This window comes from Durio zibethinus, chromosome 19, assembly GCF_047325235.1.
Source record: "Durio zibethinus cultivar Kanyao isolate XHJ-2024 chromosome 19, ASM4732523v1, whole genome shotgun sequence".
Taxonomy (NCBI): domain Eukaryota; kingdom Viridiplantae; phylum Streptophyta; class Magnoliopsida; order Malvales; family Malvaceae; genus Durio; species Durio zibethinus.
In genome coordinates, this window is record NC_143180.1 from 15632337 (window position 1) to 15651251 (window position 18915).

Here is an 18915-nt window from a genome sequence, read left to right on the forward strand (position 1 = left end):
GTGTTTTATATATTTTCTTAATTTTTTAGAACTTTTTTAGATTTTTTTGAAAATTTTCTTTTAATGCTGACATAAAATTGATGATATGACACTAATTGTACTTTTTTTACATGTGTCAATATTTTACTGGATGTTCATACCACAATAGCATTTAGGATTAATAGTGTTAACGGTTGGGGTAAATGAACACACAAAAATGTAGTTAAGATACCTTATTAGAAATTCCTTTTGTTTAGGTACTAAATCCAACAAACTACAATAATTCAGGGGTCAAACAAGACATTATCCCATAATTTTAATACTTTCTTTATTTATTTATGTCATTTCACTTAATCAATGATAACTTTATTTTATAGAGTTATATCTAGTGTTTTAAATGTTGATTTTTGCTTAGTTCGTAGCAAAATAATGTTCTTTTTACTCCTAAAATTGTGAATTTTCTATTTTATAGGTTTTCTAAAAGAAAAAAATTATTCTTGGTAATTCCTGAAGATTCTTGATGATTTTTGGATAATTTTTTATTATATTATAGGTAGTTGAGATGTTCTTGAAAGTTCTTGATTTTTTATGAAAATCTTGAAGTTCAAGAATAGGAGAGGAGTTCAAGATTGACTTTATGGAGTCTAATGAAGATGGAAAGATGAATCTTTAAAAAAAAATGAAGAAAATTCATGCAAAAATTGAAGAGGGAATTTCGACTATAAGAATAAGGGTAAAATTGTACTTTCAAGTGATTGCAAGTTCATGGTAGCTTGTGTAGGTGCACATGCATGAGATTACTAATAGATGATATGGCATAAAGAGTTTTCTTATTGGTTAAGAAAGATGATGTGGCATGATGACATGACAATTCTATTTTCTCTCCTATTTACAGTTGGATTTCTTTACTTAGTGAGGAAGTATTCCTAATTCTATTTGGAGTAAGATTTTGCATGGGTTATAAATATAACTTTTATGAGCATTAAGGAAACTTTTTGGATGAAGTTAATTTCTAATTTTTCTTCAAGAATTCAAGCCAAGGCATAAAAAAGAAGATCAAGATCAAGATGGAAGGATTTGAAGCAAATTTTTAGAAGCTAAATTTACTAAAGTCGAAAATAACTTTCTTGATTTGGTAGGATTCTGTTTTTGGTAAGTTTTTGGTATGGAAGAGTTGCTACAATATAAATAATGGTATGTAATGATCTAGAAGACAATAATGATCTAAAAGCTTTCTTTTTGAAAAGTCCTTATTGAATTCAATTTCAATAAGCATTCCTAGATTCAAGAATTTTAATCCATTGAACCAGTGTGCTACCAATAAGAGATCCATTCTAGTTGAACACTCTTGGATTTTTTTTGCCTATAAATACATAGATTAAGTCTTAGAAAAAGGGTGTAAGGGGGTTAGGGTCAAACCAATCTAAGCAACTTTAGTTTTCTTGTTCTTGAATTTGTTTTAAATTTTCTTTAATCTTTAAGTTTCTGTTTTGTTTAAATTTTAGTTTATGCACTTTCTTTTCAAATTTTCAATTAAATAAGTTTTATTTAGGCATCTTTATATTTTGTTTCAAGCAGATTTAGTTTCTGGTTTGCTAATTTTACAAAAATAGGTTATGTTTCATGTTTTTGGTTTATAGTTGATTTTTCTTTATCTAGTCTTGTTTAGATTTAATTTAATTGCTTTAGTTTAATTTCTGTTTTCATCTAATTTCTTTAATTGCATGTTTAATTCTTGTTAGAGCATTTACTTAGCATAGTTAGGGTTAGATTTGGATCATATTCATTATTGATTGCATAGGTTGCATGTTTTATGGATTAAATCTTATTTGTTGTATAATCTTTTACATGTTCTTGAATTGATTTATGGTTATTTTTTTTGATTAGTTTCTATTTTAGGGTTTTATATTTGGGGTTTTATTCTATTGACAATTAAAGTTTAATAAAAATTGATTTAGGGGTTTTATATTAGGGTTTAAAAAATTGCATGAGATTAGGGTTTTGAGTTTCAGGGTTTCATATATTGGTTCAGTTTCTTTTTTATTTATTTTAATTGTATAGCATATTATTTAGTTAATTTAAATTTTTTATATGTTTTATAGTTTATTTAGGGTTCAATTTGCTTAGATTGCATGGTTTGCACATTAGTTTAGTTAATTACATAATTTTTTGGTTATCCAAGTATAAGAAAGGATGATATAATTTCGGTACTTGTTACTCACAATATATATAATCTTCGTGGGAACAATATTTATATCACCACTTGTCGATTCCATGCGCTTGCAAATATCTTAATCAATCAACAGAAAGCCTTAAAAACTACATTATGCGATGTAGATTCCAATGATCCAATGATCATTGCATCAACTATTAATCAATACTGTAAGTAACCCTTATTGAAAGAGAAAAGTGTGTACAATTGGTTAGTTTTCTATTAATAATTTATTTTCCAATACTAGGTGCATGCAAGTGTGTGCATTGTACGTGCCTACCATCACGTCAGATGCATGGCATGAGCATTGCAAGCATTTTCTCACGTGTTAAAAGTGTGCATATGCACTCACATGCTAGATTAATGATATCGAGCCTTGTAACACACACACACTTGATGCACCATCATGTAGTATTGGACATTGCAGTGTATCATCTTCCTTAGATTTTTAAGTTTTTCAAAAAAAAAAAGATCATCCTGACCCAACCCGACCAAAAAATCTCATTTTGACATCTTTTAAGCTCTCAAGGCTCACATATCCACTTATTTAAGCTTCATAATAATAAAATGACACTTTAGAGCAAAAAAATCATAAAATGTAGAATGACTTTTCAAAAACTCAAAACAAGCTTCGATAGGGGCATACAACAAAATTGAAACAGTCAATGACTCTTTCGATGAGTTTGGCTTTAATTCCTATCATTGAAATTAGCTAAAAACTCAATGAGTCCCTAACACAAACTTAAAACGTGATAAAATTAACTTGGATGAGGACAAAAGTTCAATCTTGAGTTACAGAGATCCATGAAAAGTGAAGCCACCATCCAGTGTTTCTTAGTGCCACATTAGTCGTTTAAACAATGACCTGCATAGAAAATTAGAGAGAGACTGCTCTGTTCCTCTTTAACCAAAATTGATATTATAAACCTATGGGCCAAGCTTATATATATGTGAGAGTGGAGACCTCCCTTAACATCTTAGTCTATATTAACCTATCTCATTATTAGTTTAATTACGGAATTAACATCGAAATCATAGTTAACTGACACTATACACTAATTTAGCTATATTATAATATAACACCACAATAATTACTCATTAATTAATGTTAATTAATATAATCCCATAAAAAATAACTTGTTAGTCCACCAATATGAGATTAATACAACAATTCAATGTCCCTCAAGTAAGATATATTTGTCTTTTTATAAAATGAAGATCAAACTATGCCAACAATCTTTGTACTCTATCAAAATATAAAATTTAGTTCATTTAATATAAAAGAGAAACAAATGTAAACCTCATACTATTTTGATTTGATAATCTTAGTCAATCACTAACTTCATCAAATTTTGCCATTAAAAATGCTGACGTGATTGTTGACTTAATAATATGGGTGTTGACTTCGCTAATGTGACAATTTGGGTGGATGAAATCAATTGTTAAGTTTTGCAAATGATGTTTGTCCTTAAACAAAATTTGAAGTTTAATCCCTCTAGTATAATTCATAAAAATTTTGTCCTTATACAAAGTGAATATAATAATATTGGTCTAATTACTAATGCAATCAATTACTCCCCCTTTAACTTTGTTAACATTATCATTGATTTTATTGATGTGACATTAACATTATTGATGTGATGACTTAATGAATGGAATCGGTTTATTTTCACTAATATGGCAATTTTTAGCTAAGGAATCAATCCTTTATATAGATGAAAAACTTTATTCAACAAAATATAATTATATTAGTATAATTTATATTGAAACATATAAAAGAAAAAAATTATTTCAATAAACAATTATTATTTAATTATTAATATAATTTTCTTTAAAGTTATTTTTTAATATAAGTTTAATTAAAAATTTTATAAAAATTTAAAAACTAATTACCTATAAAAAAATAACATTACCAACACTTTAAAGTTTATCTAAAACTCTATCTCTTTGTTGTTTTTATATTTAACAATCCAAATTTAGAAAAAAAGTTATTTTTTTGAAATGAAAAAAAAATAAATTATACATAAGACACAAGTCTTTAGAATTGATTCTATTTTGGTACATTTGAGGTGGAAGAGTATAAAAATTTTGAATAAAACAAAGTAATGTTGAAGCACAAAGAGTTTATAATTTCAATTTATTATTTGCTTCAATTAGTATATGGAGGGATCTTAGTTAGAAGAAACCCAAGTTCGATTTGATAAATTGAAGTTCGAGTTTTTTAAAGCTTTTTGTAAACACGTTATTTTGTCTAGAATGATATAACATCATTAAACAGGGCTTGTTTTACGAAATACCAAAATAAAGATCAAAATGGATAATTTTTAAAATGACTTATTTTCTGGCCAAATTAAAAGCCCAAGATAACCATCAAAAGAGGCTTGAAATTGATAAAAAAAAAAAAGAAAAGCCGATTAAAGGGCCCATTCACAACTTAATAGAGGACCTGATTACGGGCTTAATTTACAGCCCAATTAAAAGTGCATTTTAAGCCTACAAGTTGGCCCATTTAGAGACCTTTTTACGAAGCCCAAATGGAACTCATAATGTAGCTCATTATTCAGCCCATTTATAACCCGAAAAAAGTCCACAGATAGCCCATTACATGGCTCAATTTGTAGCCAAATATGGCCTATTTGTACACCTAAAGTTATTTTTATGGACCAAATATAGTCTTTATAGAAGAGGCCTAAGAAATGGCCTGTTTTAGGGAGGAAGTTCTGGTCACATGAATAGAATGAAGACAATATGGGTTCTTTTTAAGAAAGGGGATTTTTTTTTGTTGCAAAAAAAAAGAAAATTTTTTTGGTTTTAGAGAAATGGGAGTTATGAGGAGAAAAGAAAAGGAGGAACGACCATAAATGAAGAGGACAATGAGCTAAGAAAAAAAATAGAGAAAAAAGCTTTGAGGAAAATAAAGGGAGCTTGGATAAAAGGAAGGAGATTGTTATCTTTAGGGGATTTCAGAGGAAAGGTAGCTCCTTTATCCATTTCCCTGCATTTAAGTTCATGTAATATTCATCTTGTTTCATTTATGTAATTTGAGGGAATATTCGGGTAGCTTTCTTAGATTTTTATATGAAAAAGATTTGATGCATTCTTTTCTAACATGAATGGTTCCCGTTTAAGCTAAAAGAATCTAAAAAAAATTGTCTTTTTGTCTGCCATAATAGAATCCTCAAAGCTATAGCAACTATTTAAAAGAGTTTTTAGAAAGAAAAGTGAAAGAACACTTTCCCAAGACACTCATCAAAGGTAGGGTTCATAGTTTTCAAAGGCATTCAAACATTGCCTGGGCAATGCTAATGGCTCGGGTTTGTTGTTATCACCTTGGAGTGCAAAAATTGGTATTGTGTCAAAAATGCCAACTTTAGTTTTGGTTCATTACATGGAAGCATAAAGCTTCTACCTTTCACGTGCCACATACAGATGTAAAAGTGTCACACCTTTCATGTTTTAATTTGGTTCAAGAATAAAATAAGGCCATGGGTAAAGGAAAACTAAAGCTGGAAGGAAAGCCGTATAAAGAAAAAAACTAAGCTTTTTCTAAAAAAGGGTGGGATTACATGGGTTGCATGGTTTCTTTTAGGATTGAAGAAATATTAAAGAAAGAAAGCCATCTGAATAAGATAACAAAGCTCTGTATAAAAAAGCGCGAGGACCATGGTGGTAGATTAATTGGATCTTATGTTTCCTTTTGGCCTAACATGATTAGAATAATAAAAAGTAGATTGGTAAACCCCTTTAGTTGGAATCTTGTAATAAATAAAATTCTATAAAATATTAGGCTTAAAGTTTGTTCCCAACAAGGTTTATTTTCTTGAGTGTTAATCTTAATTTTACTTATACATTTTTTTGGTGTTGTTTAGATTTAATTGAAAGTTTAATTTTATAAGTTGTTAATTTCTTTATTGTTTGGATTCCTATGCTTGTTTTAATTTAGTCTTTCATAATTTCATCTATGTTTGGCATATTTTATTTTTCTTACACGTTAAATTTATAATAATGTTAATAATAACACGAATGAAAATTTTCGAGAATGAGATTTTAAGGAAGTCCGAGTAGCGATTCCTTAAAATCTCTAAGTGAGAATATTTTTTAAAAAATACTATCAAAATAATCGATTATTTAAAAAAAATTCAATACAAATAATTTTCATTCATTCCCTAAAATTAAATTAGATAACAATAAAATAATATAATTGCTCTTTTAGGAATAAAATTAATATAGTGATTAACTATTTTTGCTTTTCAATAAAAATAATAATAGAAATTAAAGATTGGAATTAGGATAAAAATAAATAAGAAAGGAAAAAGTAAATAAAATCTCTGAGGATGAGATTATAAGAAAGTCCGAGTAGAGATTCCTAATAAGTCCTTAGGTGAGAAAATTCTTTTAAAAAAATTTACCGTCAAAGTATCAAGGTATTTAAAAAATTTTCAATAAAAAGATTTTCTTTACTTTATTCCTTTTAAAAATTATTAATAACGATAGTGAAATAATTAGATGATTAAGACAAGATTAAAGTGAGTAATGAAAATATAACATAAAGAAGATAGGTAATAAGTTTTTTATATATATAATATGTTTTTTCATATGCATGTTGTACTTGTTCTCGACATTATATAATCTTGAAAGTAATTGAAAGTTCCAATTACAGGACTCTAGGAAGTCTAAATAATGATTCTCAAGAATTTTTTAAGTGAGAAAAGTTTTCTAAAAATTACCTAAGTAATGAAATATTTATAAGCTTCTTTTCAATAATAAAACTTTCATTTTATTATTATTTTCTTTAATTTGAGTATTTTTTTAAATAATATAAAATTTTATATTTTTTAAATAAATTTATTTATGGATAATAATATTATTATATGATTTTTAAATATTAAAGTAATTGAAGCTTTTGATGATGAGACTTTGAAAAGTCTAAATAGTGATTCTTGAGAATTTCTTAGGTGAGAAAAAACTTATAAAAATTATCAAAGTACTAGAATATTTATAAACTCTTTTCAATATAAAGATTTTATTCTTCTTTAATTTAAACAATTTTCTTAAAAAGATAAAATATATATAAATTATTTGTAAGAGTATGCATTTTTTAGGAAATAAATTTATAGATCATTATATTGTTTCATAACTTTTAAGTAATACAATTTTTTATGAACTTAAATGGAAAATTTTGAGAATGAGATCCTAAAGGTCCGAATAGTGATTCTTTAGAAAACTCTAGTGAAAAAATTTATCTAAAATGTTGCCAATATATTAGAGTATTTAGAATAATTTTTTATATCGGTTTCTCATTTTGGTAGAATAAAAATAATAAATTTTTTAAAAAATATTATTTGATTTTAAATTATAGATATTATACTCCACGTTTTTTTAAGTACAAATATTGAAAATAAATATGAACCGTCGAAAATAGGTTTTTTGAAAATTTCAAATAGTGATTTTTAAAAATTTCTTAAGTGAGATATTCTTTTTAATATTTTCAGAATATTGAAATATGTTTAGGGATTCTTCAATATGTAGGGTTCTTATTTATTTTGCAAGCTATTAATAAAAAAATGCTTTTAAAGAAAATTAAAGAAATTAAATTTTAAATACAAAATTAAGACCATTTTAGTCATAATTTAAGGATAACATATAATTAATTAGTACCGTTTTAAACATGGGGTATTAATCCTTCCCCGAGCATAACCAACTCCTGAACCTAAACTAATTTCATAGACCAAAAAATTATTTTTTTGATAAAGTTTTAATTAATTTTAAAATTTTATTAAAAGAATAAGTTTTAATAGGTGGCCAATTACACCTAACAAAAAAAAATGATGGCAACTCTTTTTTGTTTTCAAATTCGTCAGCGACTCTCAAAACTGTTATGACACCTTCGATCACATTCTTGATGTCTTTGCTTTATTTCTTTATTTGATTTTTTCTCTTTGATTCACTTAAAAATAAGCAAGAAAGGTTTTTATTTAATTAATGGTTGTTTTTAAAAAAATTTAAGCTTAAATTGAATAAAATTTAAAAGCAAAAAGATTGATTAATCCTCTAGCTTATAAGATCAATTCATTTTTTTATCAAAAAGGTTTCTTAGAGTTTTTAAGGTAAAAGGGATCTATCTTTTTTTTAAACAAGATCAATCCCTTAACCAAACGATGCCACATCAATCAAAATAAACCGATTTCATCCATCGAAGGCACCACATCAGCATATTCAATGTTAGGCTAGCACAATCAACGATCATGTCAACAAAATTAACGAAGAGTAATTGATCGTATTAGTAATTGGACCAATATTATCAAATTGAACTTATACAAGGACAAAGTTTTATGAATTATACTAAAAAGACTAAATTATAAATTTTATACGAGTATATGAACCATTTACATAATTTGACAACTAATTTTAACTAATAAAATTGTCATGTCAACAAATTTAACAATAAAAATTTAACAAAATTAATGATTTGACTAAAGTTATCAAATCAAAATAGTATAAGAATTACATTTATATAAATTATAATAAAGTGATTAAATATCAAATTTGAATAAAGTACAGAAATTGTTGACATAATTTAGCCATAAGCTTTTTTTTTTTTTTCAATTAGAAAGCTTTTCACAATGTCCATAGGCATTTAAGAAAAAACCAGCAAAGTGGCAGAGAAGAAGATCAACGATATAGAGAAAGATCTTAAAAGTAAATGTAGAGATCATAAAAAAAAAAAGGGTTGGGGGGGGGGGGGGGGGGGGCTAAAAGCACCTCAAAAGATTTGTTGAGGAAGATTTTACCAGAATTTTGAGATGTAGTTTGTTTGACTGGTGATTCTTTCGTTTTACAAGAAAGAGAAAGAAATTATTACAAATTTTACTGTTAGGATAGCTTTTGCAACTAATGCAAGTACCTTAACCGTGTGATCTTTTAGATTCTTTTTTTTTAATGACTCATCTCCAAATCAGAGCTACTTTAATGCTTTTTTTTGCACCCTATGAATGACATCTTACCCCACTTGGTCGAAAGTTTAGCCCATTTCTTATATTGGTAACTTTAAGTTGAGAATAAAGTTTTTTGTTTATTGTTTTTCAACTTTCACGCAGCCTCCAGTCAGATGGTGTTTGCAAGAACTATTTTGCCAAACAGGAGAGGAGAATGAATGACTACTGCCATGCCCATGCTGCTTCAAATAGAGAATGAAAAACACCCCCTCCACATATATATAGAGAACAATTAACTGTGGTAATTTTCTATTGGGCTCATATGAATTCAGAGTTATGTTGCATAAAATGCCCATAGCAGCTTATTACTCATCAAGGAGTGACATGACAGCTTATTACATCTTTCTGCCCTATACTCAACACCATTTTAAATGTCATCTAAAGCTTTGCAATAGCAAACGGTGGCAAGTTGAACTTGGATCTAGTGGGAAGCTTTAGATCTTCCCAATCTTCATTGTTCACCTTGGAGAAATAGCAGTCAACTGTACCATCAGCAATAAGCTCCAATTTGGACGGCTCCCACTGGCAAACCAAAGAGGCAATTCAGTCAGTCTTCTTAAGAAACATCATAAAATGGAAATAAGTGATTGAAGATTCAGGAAAGAGAATACCAACCTTTGGGTTCTTATCCTTATCCAGTAATAGAGCCCTGCAACCCTGCATTGAGGAAGTATTAAGATTTTTAATCAGCTGAAGAAACAATGAGAACTAAAGCAATTTAAAATACATAAAGATATTTGAGTCAGCTGAAACCTCAAAAAAGTCTTTGCTGACTTCTCCCCGCATGACATGACACACCATTCTATACTCACGAACAAGGCATGGACCCACGCCTTGGAGCCTCCCTTTTCTAATCTGATATTGTAAGAGCAGAGTCAGCTCAAGCTGAAACAATTCATCAGGCTTCAAACAATCTCCTAATCAGATACTCCATTATCCTTTATTTACTAATATATAGGGAAATCAATTCATTCCTTGTTAAAAAAAAAAAAAAGAAAATGAAAAGTCATATTATCTTTCTTGTTTCAGTTGTGCCACTACCAGCATAAGAGAAAAATATTCATATGCCAAAATTGACGAGTGACAATTTTTTTATGGCTAAATTCGTTAATGGAGGGTTTCAAAATGAACTAGAATAAAAGATCTGATAAATACTACATACCGTATATCATGTTTGTAGGGTGGGGAAATTTACCTAAAGCAGAAACCCTAAAGCAACCTCAACAAATAATGATATCATTAGCATGTCTCAATCAATATGAATATGTCAACTTACTGATCTAAGAGAAATTTTAAGACTTGTTGGTGAAGCCTTTTTAAGTGTTTGAATTGTAGCAGAGATCCAACCGTCCATTCGGTGAACAACCTCCCTCTCCTGTGAAAGCGTATTCACAGATTTTTGTCTTAGATGGCATCTACTGATGGTATAATAAATTGCAGGGAACTTTGAAAACACATGCAAGAAACATTTAAAGAGAGCACTAGATTAATGTTTCCCAGAACAAACAAAATCAAATTATCAACTTACAAGAGCAGATAAAATTTCTTCAACTGTTTTTTGAGAGAAGCATCTATCAATGACATCTAATCTGCAGTTACATTAGCAATGATAATTAGGATCTAGGAATGTCAGTATGACATCAGCAAGTTTGATTTCAAAAACTACAAATCCTAAATATGATGTACTGAACCAGGCTTTTGGAATGCATAAATGTTGCAAATATGAGCCTTCAGTTTAATGTTATCGGCTACCTCATCTTTCATAAAAAGAATTATAATACAAGGGCAGATATTCAAAAATTTTTATATTCACTATTAATATGTAAGATATCTCTCTCCCCCTTGTTGGGCTGCAAATATCAAACTTTCTATGCAGGATAATAAATTATTAATAGAAAACTAACCTATTGTACACACTCTGCTCATTCAATGAAGGTTGCTCACAGTATTGATCAATAATTGATGAAATGATTGCTGGATCACTGGAATCTACATCACATAATGCAGCTTCTAACATGGGTAATTTCTGTTGGTTAAGTGAAAAGATACAAACAAATAAAGTAAGTACTAAAATTATTAAAAATATATATATTCTAAGTCACAAAACAAGAGAGGTTCACACTGCCATTTTGAATTATAAATTCAGCAGAGATTTTAGGATTCTAATGAAACATAGAGTACAATCAAATGCTTTCTTAGAGCAGGAAAAACAATTCCACAGGTGGCAACTTGAATGGAGGGTAACATTTTTTTGGGGAATTAAAAGCTATAGACATGATTTCAAACTTCCAAAAAGTCAATTTCAATTCAAGTGCGAGAAAATTTACAATGAAGCCCTTACAAAATATGCATGTATAGCCTAGTTGTTCTATAAACATTACCAAATGTAATGACTTCCTAGATGGTTAGATAACTTAAAGGTCAATACATTAACAGAAGCACAGTTGTGCTAACTAGCTAATTATATGACTTTTTACTCCATTCTACAATATTTCTGGTCAATATAATCTGAGTTACGTACTTAAAATAATCACAGCACAGCTTTTCCTCAGTTCAGAAAGCAAAGATAAGTAAGAGAATTTATTTGCAGTTTTAGTTGTTTTAATAAGTGCAGACAGAAATCTGGTTTTAGTTTCCCCAGCCAAAGGAAAGATCTGGTTTGAGTTACAAATGTAACTCAATACAATAAAGAAGCCTGTGTATAAAATCTTATAAGACGAATCTGGTTATTGTTACAAAAGTAGCTTTATTTGATATAGAAGCGTATGTTTATTAGTTGACAGTAACTCTACACTTTAACTTTCAAAGGTTAATGTTTAAATAGAATAAAAAGAAAATTGCAAGCTAACTTTATTTGCCAAACGGAACACAAAACCGACACTTGCTATGTGTTCATTCTATCTTGTTTCCTTAAACAACCAGTATGAATCTACTTTTCCTCAAATATATTTGAAGTCAGCTATATATTAGGTTGGGAAGCGTACTGCTGAAGGAACAAAGTGAGTTGCAAGGCCACATGCAAGCATTTCTGCACCATCCAACCTTGAGCCAGTAAGACCAACGTATTCTCCTGCCAGAAGATGGCGACAAAATGTGAAGTTAAGTACAAAGCAAATTCAAGCATACAAGTTTTTGGGCTAGCTAGAACAATCAATACAACTTGAAACATCTCTACAAACCAAAATAGACCCAACAAAGACCAAAGATTGCTATTGTAGCTATCATAAAGTAGAACCCAATTTATGGTGCCTTAATACTATTTTTCCTTGTAACTGCAAAAGGCATCAGTCAAAATCCTGGATGCTACTGAAGAGGTTAAACAAAGGTTCATCTTTTTTTTTTTTCTTTTTTTTAAGGATTTAGGATACGAAATTTTAAAAATAATAGTAAATAAGGGCATGTATAAAATTATCAATGATATAAGTGGGATTACCAAAAAATCCAGGGAGTCTTGACAAGAAATATGAGGCTCCTACATCTGGGAAGAGTCCCAAAGCAGTTTCAGGCATTGCAAAAACCTACACAACATGCAATATATATATAAAAATATAGATAGAGAAAACAAAACTGCTATACATAGAATCTGATTGTCTCACAAATTTATAGAAAATGTAAAAAGTAGACAAGATCTATGGAAGACATCACATTATCTTAATTGGAGGTTTATAATTATTGATTAAACAATAGAGAAAATTTTAGCTAAGAATGCTAATATAGCAATGTTTTCTTCTAATAAATGCAAGGAAATTCTAAAATACTTGAAGGGATACATAAAGAGAGAAATACCGAATTCTCAGTTGCAACACGGAATCTACCATGCACTGAAGCACCAGCTCCACCTCCCATAACAATTCCATTAAGAATTGAAACCTTCAATGAGATATGCATTCTCACAATTAGAAGAAACATATACTTGATGTAGGCTAAAGTCAGCATAGTCTTAAATGTCTCTTTTATGAAATTTTACTTAGGGTCTGTTTGTTTGGCCGAAATTGACTTCTAGAAATCTATTTCTGTATTTTCTGGTGTTTGGTTGACAGAAAATAATATGGTCAAAGGAACAACCCTCTCTGGTCAACATACAAAGAAAACCAGTGGCAACAGCTTCTCCCATTCCTCCTTCCCTTCTTCCTCTTTCCGCACTCATGAGACCTCAGCAATTGATGTTCTCTTCTTCTTCTGATTACAACTTCCATCTTTCCCTTCCCATTCAATCTATTTCCTTCCTCTCCACAGACCATCCATGACCCTTTTCCATTGGAAATCTCAGATCACAACCCAAACACCCCACCCATATCAAGAGTTGCAAGTTGTGTAAACTTCAAATTCACAATTGAAAACCTTGTCAAGGAAGCCCAGCAACTTCTCAATTGATTTTGCACTCCCATCATTCCATTTTTGCTAATTTTCAGATTCTGTGTTCTTTTATGCTCAAATTCCAAATTTTTTATTGTTCTTGATTAATTTGTTTGAGGATTTAGCATATGAATTTGAAGATTAATTTTATGCATTATTTTGTATTGATTAAATTTGATGTGGGTTGGGAACAATTTGAAGTTCTGATTAATTATTATCAATTTTGCTTGACCTGGAAAATTATTATGGTCCTAATGGCCAAAAAAAAAAAAAAAGGAAAGGAAAAATTATTATGGTCATAGGTAAAACACGATTCAAATCTATTGAAAGAATTTGAAGGAATTTTATTACTAATTTATTGCGTTATATGGTTATTTCTAATTCATAAATTCAAAAGTTTTTTAAGAATTTATGATGATTCGTTTAGATGGTGTGGAAATGTTACTGAGGCACTGGAGTTTAAATTATCCATGGATAGAGAGTTTTGAAGATATTTTTCGCATAGTCAGAGAATTTCTTTTTTTGCAATGTTACCAAACAACAAAATATATTAGCATTTCAGAGAAATAATTTTGAGGAAAAAGTTTTGTTTCCTGGAAGAACATTTTAGTGAAATAAATGGAATCTTAAAGCCAATTGGTTTACCTGTGGTTTGCTATAGGTTGCCATCAAATAGTTTAAGGTGAACTCCTTCAAAAAAAAGTTGGCACCTGCTTTCCAACAATCTAAAGCATATAAATGCATAAGAAAAAATCATTGATGTTAAATTCATCCAATAAAAGAGATGGAAAAAGAAAGCACTTTTGACTGAGCACTTCAAATATGGTTCGCTGTGCTAGCAAAAGAACAATCATAAATGATAGCAAATGTGAGGTTGAGAAAGAGGAAACAAAGGTGATAGCAAACTAATAATGTAACTTATTAACCCTTTAGACCTAAAGATTAGTAGACGTATCTAAGATCCATAACAAATGAAAGAATCTATACCTGCCCTAATATCACGTACTACAGCTGCAACATCTCCACCAGCACAAAATGCTCTTCCTTTTCCCTAATGACAAATGGCCACCTGTCAGGTACATTCTCTTCAATGCTAAAACATTCTTTTATGGAAGGGTTTAGTCAAATAAGATAACTTATTACCTAGCAAATCTTCCAGAATCATTCAAAAAACTTAATTCATGCAAATTAACTAAGTCTTTCAACAATTTGATTACAGTAAGGAATATCGTTGGTCAAAACTGAGCAGACAATGCCCCTTTCAAGTGTATTCTGCCAATTAAATGGCACCAATGAGAAGTAAATTCCTATATCGCCTTGACCTAAGAACCATATAAGACACCTATCTTGCCCAATTAGACTTCCAAAATTAATCTGGGCAGAGATTATAAATTAACACAGAGCAAAGTCATGACTGTTGAATGTATATGACCATGCTAATGTACTAAGATAGTTAACGCAGAATATAGATAGCATTTCTATTGGACATTCTAGGAATAAGCAAGTATAATGGCGAAACAAATCTTATTGACCAACTTGAAATGACAAAAGAGCAGAGACCGGGCACACTTGTATGCAACCCAAAAATGTAATCAGACTCAAATTCTTCCAATTTCATGTTCTTTTCTTTTCTTTTTTTTTTTTTTTTTTTGGTCATATTGTTTCTTTTAACAAAGTAGAAGAAAATGGGTAGTAAAGCTGTCTCTTCATAGGTGTGTGTACCTTCACTATTACCAGCTTGACATTAGGATCCTCCTCATAGGCAAGAAAAAGTTCCAATAACCGAGAAATCTGCCATAAAGAGAGAAAACATTATTGCTATTTTATATTTCAAACAAGAATAACTTTATTAACCTATTAGCAACAGATCATACCATCTGAAATGAAAGGGCATTGAGCTGCTTAGGCCTGTTTAAGGTTAGTGTTCTTGCAAAGCTGTTTGCTTCTACTAGAACCTGCAGAGCTAATCAAGAAATATAAAAGACCCTCCCAAATATGCCAAACTTAGTTTAAGCTGTGAAGCAAGGAAAGATTCTGGGAACTCAAAATCCGCCAGACAGATTGACATATTTGTAATTGAAATAAAAATCAACATAAAGTCAATTTCAATTAATAAGACGATAAACAAAGTTTGTATTGGTAGAATGGTTTAAGTTAATTTGAAGGTATATGTAGTAGGAGCAAAGAGAGTGAAGGAGTGGAATGTTTTCTGGGTTTTGTTTTGAGAATTCAAATCAAGTCTTTTGAATGAAGAAATTCGTTAGAAGACAGAATAAAATAATATAAAATACACCCAGCAAAAGAGCAGAAGAAGCACCTCGTCTTGTTGGGGAGAAACGGATGAAGCCATGTGTAGTCCCCTTCTCAGAACAACAAGCAACAACTGCCAAATGAGTGATTTTTTTTTTTTTTTTTCTTTCGGACACCGGGAACGAGTATTAAAGCAGAGGCTACAGTTTTAAGTAAGTGTGGGGGGTAAAAACGGTAACATCGAAAATCCATCCAAATCCAAAATGTACTTCTAAATGCACAATCAAATCTCCTTTCTACAAACCATCATTTTTTTTTTAAATGATCATATGAAAATAACAATTTTATATATAATGAAATTACAATTTTACCCTCTACAACCTCATTTGCCCTTCTTTCCTTCTTTACCTTTTCTTCTTTCTTTCTCATACACTAAATCTTTGAAACTAAAATCAAATTTTTGTAACATGTGTTAAATCTTATAAATTGTGTAAAATGGAATAGAGAAATGAGAAATAATAATATAAGAGACAAGCTCGACAAGGTAATGATATCTCAACCCAATCGAGCATATAATTTTTATTTTTATGAAAATTCATTTTCGAAAATATAATAATATTTTTTAAAATGAATTTTTAAATAATAAAATGTATTTACACAAATTTATTTTTGAAAATACAACATGATTTTCGATAATGAATTTTCAAAAATCATGCTATAATTTCAAATTTTCATTTTTGAAAATATAGCATAATTTTTAAGAAACTATAATTTCTAAAAATTGTATATTTGTTCTAATTATAATTATTTAACATATTGTGATATGTAGATTAATTTGAAAACTGCACTGATAGAGTAGGATCAATTAGTAAAAAATTTAGATACTAGATGTGATTCCACGATTCATTTATTACAAAAGAAGAAAGATTATATTTTTGAGGTTTAGTGTTATTAAAATGCATAGAATGTTAATTTGTAGAGACGTATTAAGTCAAATATGTTGTGCAGGTGTTTTGTAGTAGAGAAGTTTTGATTTCATAGGCTAAGCATATTGGAAAAGAAAAAGGTTTTGTAATTGTGATTAAAAACTTTGAGGTGAGAAGCTCGAGGAAACTTAGAATAAGATTGGCATGTGAATGAAATGAAAAATACAGAGTAAAATAATAAGGGTAGTGTAGTAGAAATACAACGTAAGAGAACATGAATGAAAAAGTGCGGTTACCTGTTTAAGTTATATGGGATCAAGTTGGCAATGGATGATGAGTGAGGCGTAAAAATAGTTTATGAATTTTACAATCATCTACCAGCAACACAATTAGAGGGATATTCATTTGCATGTCGATTAACTTAAAAAGAAAGGAGAATAGTTGCCAACATGTCCAATAGTATAATTTGACTCAGAAACATACTATTTACCATAAAATAATATGATCATAAGAATTTGAAGATAATATACAATAAACGTAAAAAACATAAATATGTTGAGAAAACTGGTAGTAGAGGATTGACGAGTCTAACAATTGTGTAAAAGGTTTGTTTTGGGCTCATCTTACTAGTGTAGAGTTATTACAAGCTTTTTTAAATATCCTGATTATAGATTGCATTTATAAAATGAATAGGTATTGTATGCCATTGTTTAAAATTGTTTATGTAACTCCCACTAAGATGAATTTTTTTTGCATTGTGTACATAAAGGCCGAACATTTTGAGAATTATATTTGGGCACTGGATAAGTTAAAAAAATTTGATGCCTATAGGTAAATTTTCTATCATCATTGTTATTGATAGACCTGATAATTCATGTACTCATGTAGTATAAAATACTGATAATTCATATATTCATATCATTTTTTACATGAAAATTATATGTTATAATTTGTGTCCACACAAAAACATGAAAGACATTTTTTTTTTGTTTTATTAAACCTATTTATGATTTTTTTTCAAAATTTAAACCGTGTTATCTTTGTGTCTTTTATTCATATCATTTTCATGTTGTGTCACTATATCGTGTTTTAGATCGCTAGGTTTAGTAATTGATAGAGAGTTGGCATTTTGAATGCTGTAAACACCAAATTTTGTCTAAAATATTTTAGCATGGTTAACCCAAGCCCTTTTACAACCCTTTAAAAGTCCATAAAATGTATCGATATTTAAGCCTAATAAAAGAAGACCCATATGATTAATGTCAAATTATTTTGCATGGTATTTGTATGGATGATACTTTTTCACGTGAATGTAAGAGAAGTAAAGAATAAATAAAATGAGTAAACTTTAAAATCAACTCAAGTCAAAATTACACAAAACCCAATCAAAATGTATAAAACAGTGGTTAATCTTCAAAGTTCAAAGTCTAATTGAAATAAATGTGGTTTAAAATTAAATTTGATGATTTTTAAAACATTAAAAAATTTTATTTCATTGGGGGAAGTACAAAATTACTAAAATATCTCTATAAATGATATTTTCATAATTTGACCTTTCTAAGCTTGAATTTTTATGAAACTTTATTTCTTGATATTTCATGATTTTTAGTGCATTTGAAATCACAATTATACCTCAAAAACTTGAAATTACCAAAATACCTTCTATAAGGGTATTTTTATAATTTGATCTTCTCGAGCTTGGATTTTCATAAAATTTTTTAAAATTTAATTTCATAATATTTCATAATTTTTGATGTAGTTGAAATCATAGTAGTACCTCAAGAAATATGGAATTATTAAAATACCCCTATAAGGGTATTTTCATAATTTGACCTTTTCAAGCTTGGATTTTATGAAACTTTCTAGATCTCAATTTTATAATATTTTATAATTTTTGGTGTTTTAAAATCCCAAAAAACGAGCATGAAAACGTTGATTTCCAAGAAAATGGCTTAAATACCGAAAACTTTTTATTAGGGGTAAAATGGTTTTTTCATATGTTTGGAGGGCATTAAAATCTATCCTTTGCATTGAATAATGTGTGCCATCAAATTTTTTATTGATCTTGATCCAATGATCAAAGGTGGTTCCTTGAAAGGAATAAAAGGACAAGCTTTGACCTTGGATGAAATCTCATCCAAGGGTCTATATTCATCAAGAATTAGATTTTTTTTAGGAGCTGACTATTAAAGAGGGT

At 29.1% G+C, this 18915-nt stretch overlaps 1 protein-coding gene across 3 annotated transcripts; it reads right to left on the reverse strand.

Moving 5' to 3' along the window:
* Positions 1 to 9375: 9375 nt before the first annotated feature.
* On the reverse strand, positions 9376 to 16004 carry LOC111310413 (3-hydroxyisobutyryl-CoA hydrolase 1-like). 3 transcript variants are annotated; one of them, XM_022909854.2, is made up of 14 exons: positions 15860 to 16004; positions 15417 to 15497; positions 15265 to 15333; positions 14530 to 14593; positions 14188 to 14252; positions 12973 to 13056; positions 12620 to 12704; positions 12171 to 12256; positions 11091 to 11212; positions 10715 to 10775; positions 10463 to 10561; positions 9940 to 10041; positions 9802 to 9843; positions 9376 to 9708 (listed from the first exon to the last, which is right to left on the reverse strand). In XM_022909854.2, the coding sequence occupies exons 1-14, from the start codon at positions 15890 to 15892 to the stop codon at positions 9565 to 9567; spliced, it is 1137 nt and encodes a 378-aa protein (XP_022765589.1). In that variant the 5' UTR covers positions 15893 to 16004; the 3' UTR covers positions 9376 to 9564. The 3 variants fall into 3 exon arrangements, with proteins under 3 accessions (XP_022765589.1, XP_022765588.1, XP_089604704.1); XM_022909853.2 differs by having other exon boundaries at positions 14188 to 14267; XM_089748578.1 differs by having other exon boundaries at positions 14188 to 14267; positions 15417 to 15505; positions 15860 to 15969.
* Between the last annotated feature and the right edge of the window lie 2911 nt (positions 16005 to 18915).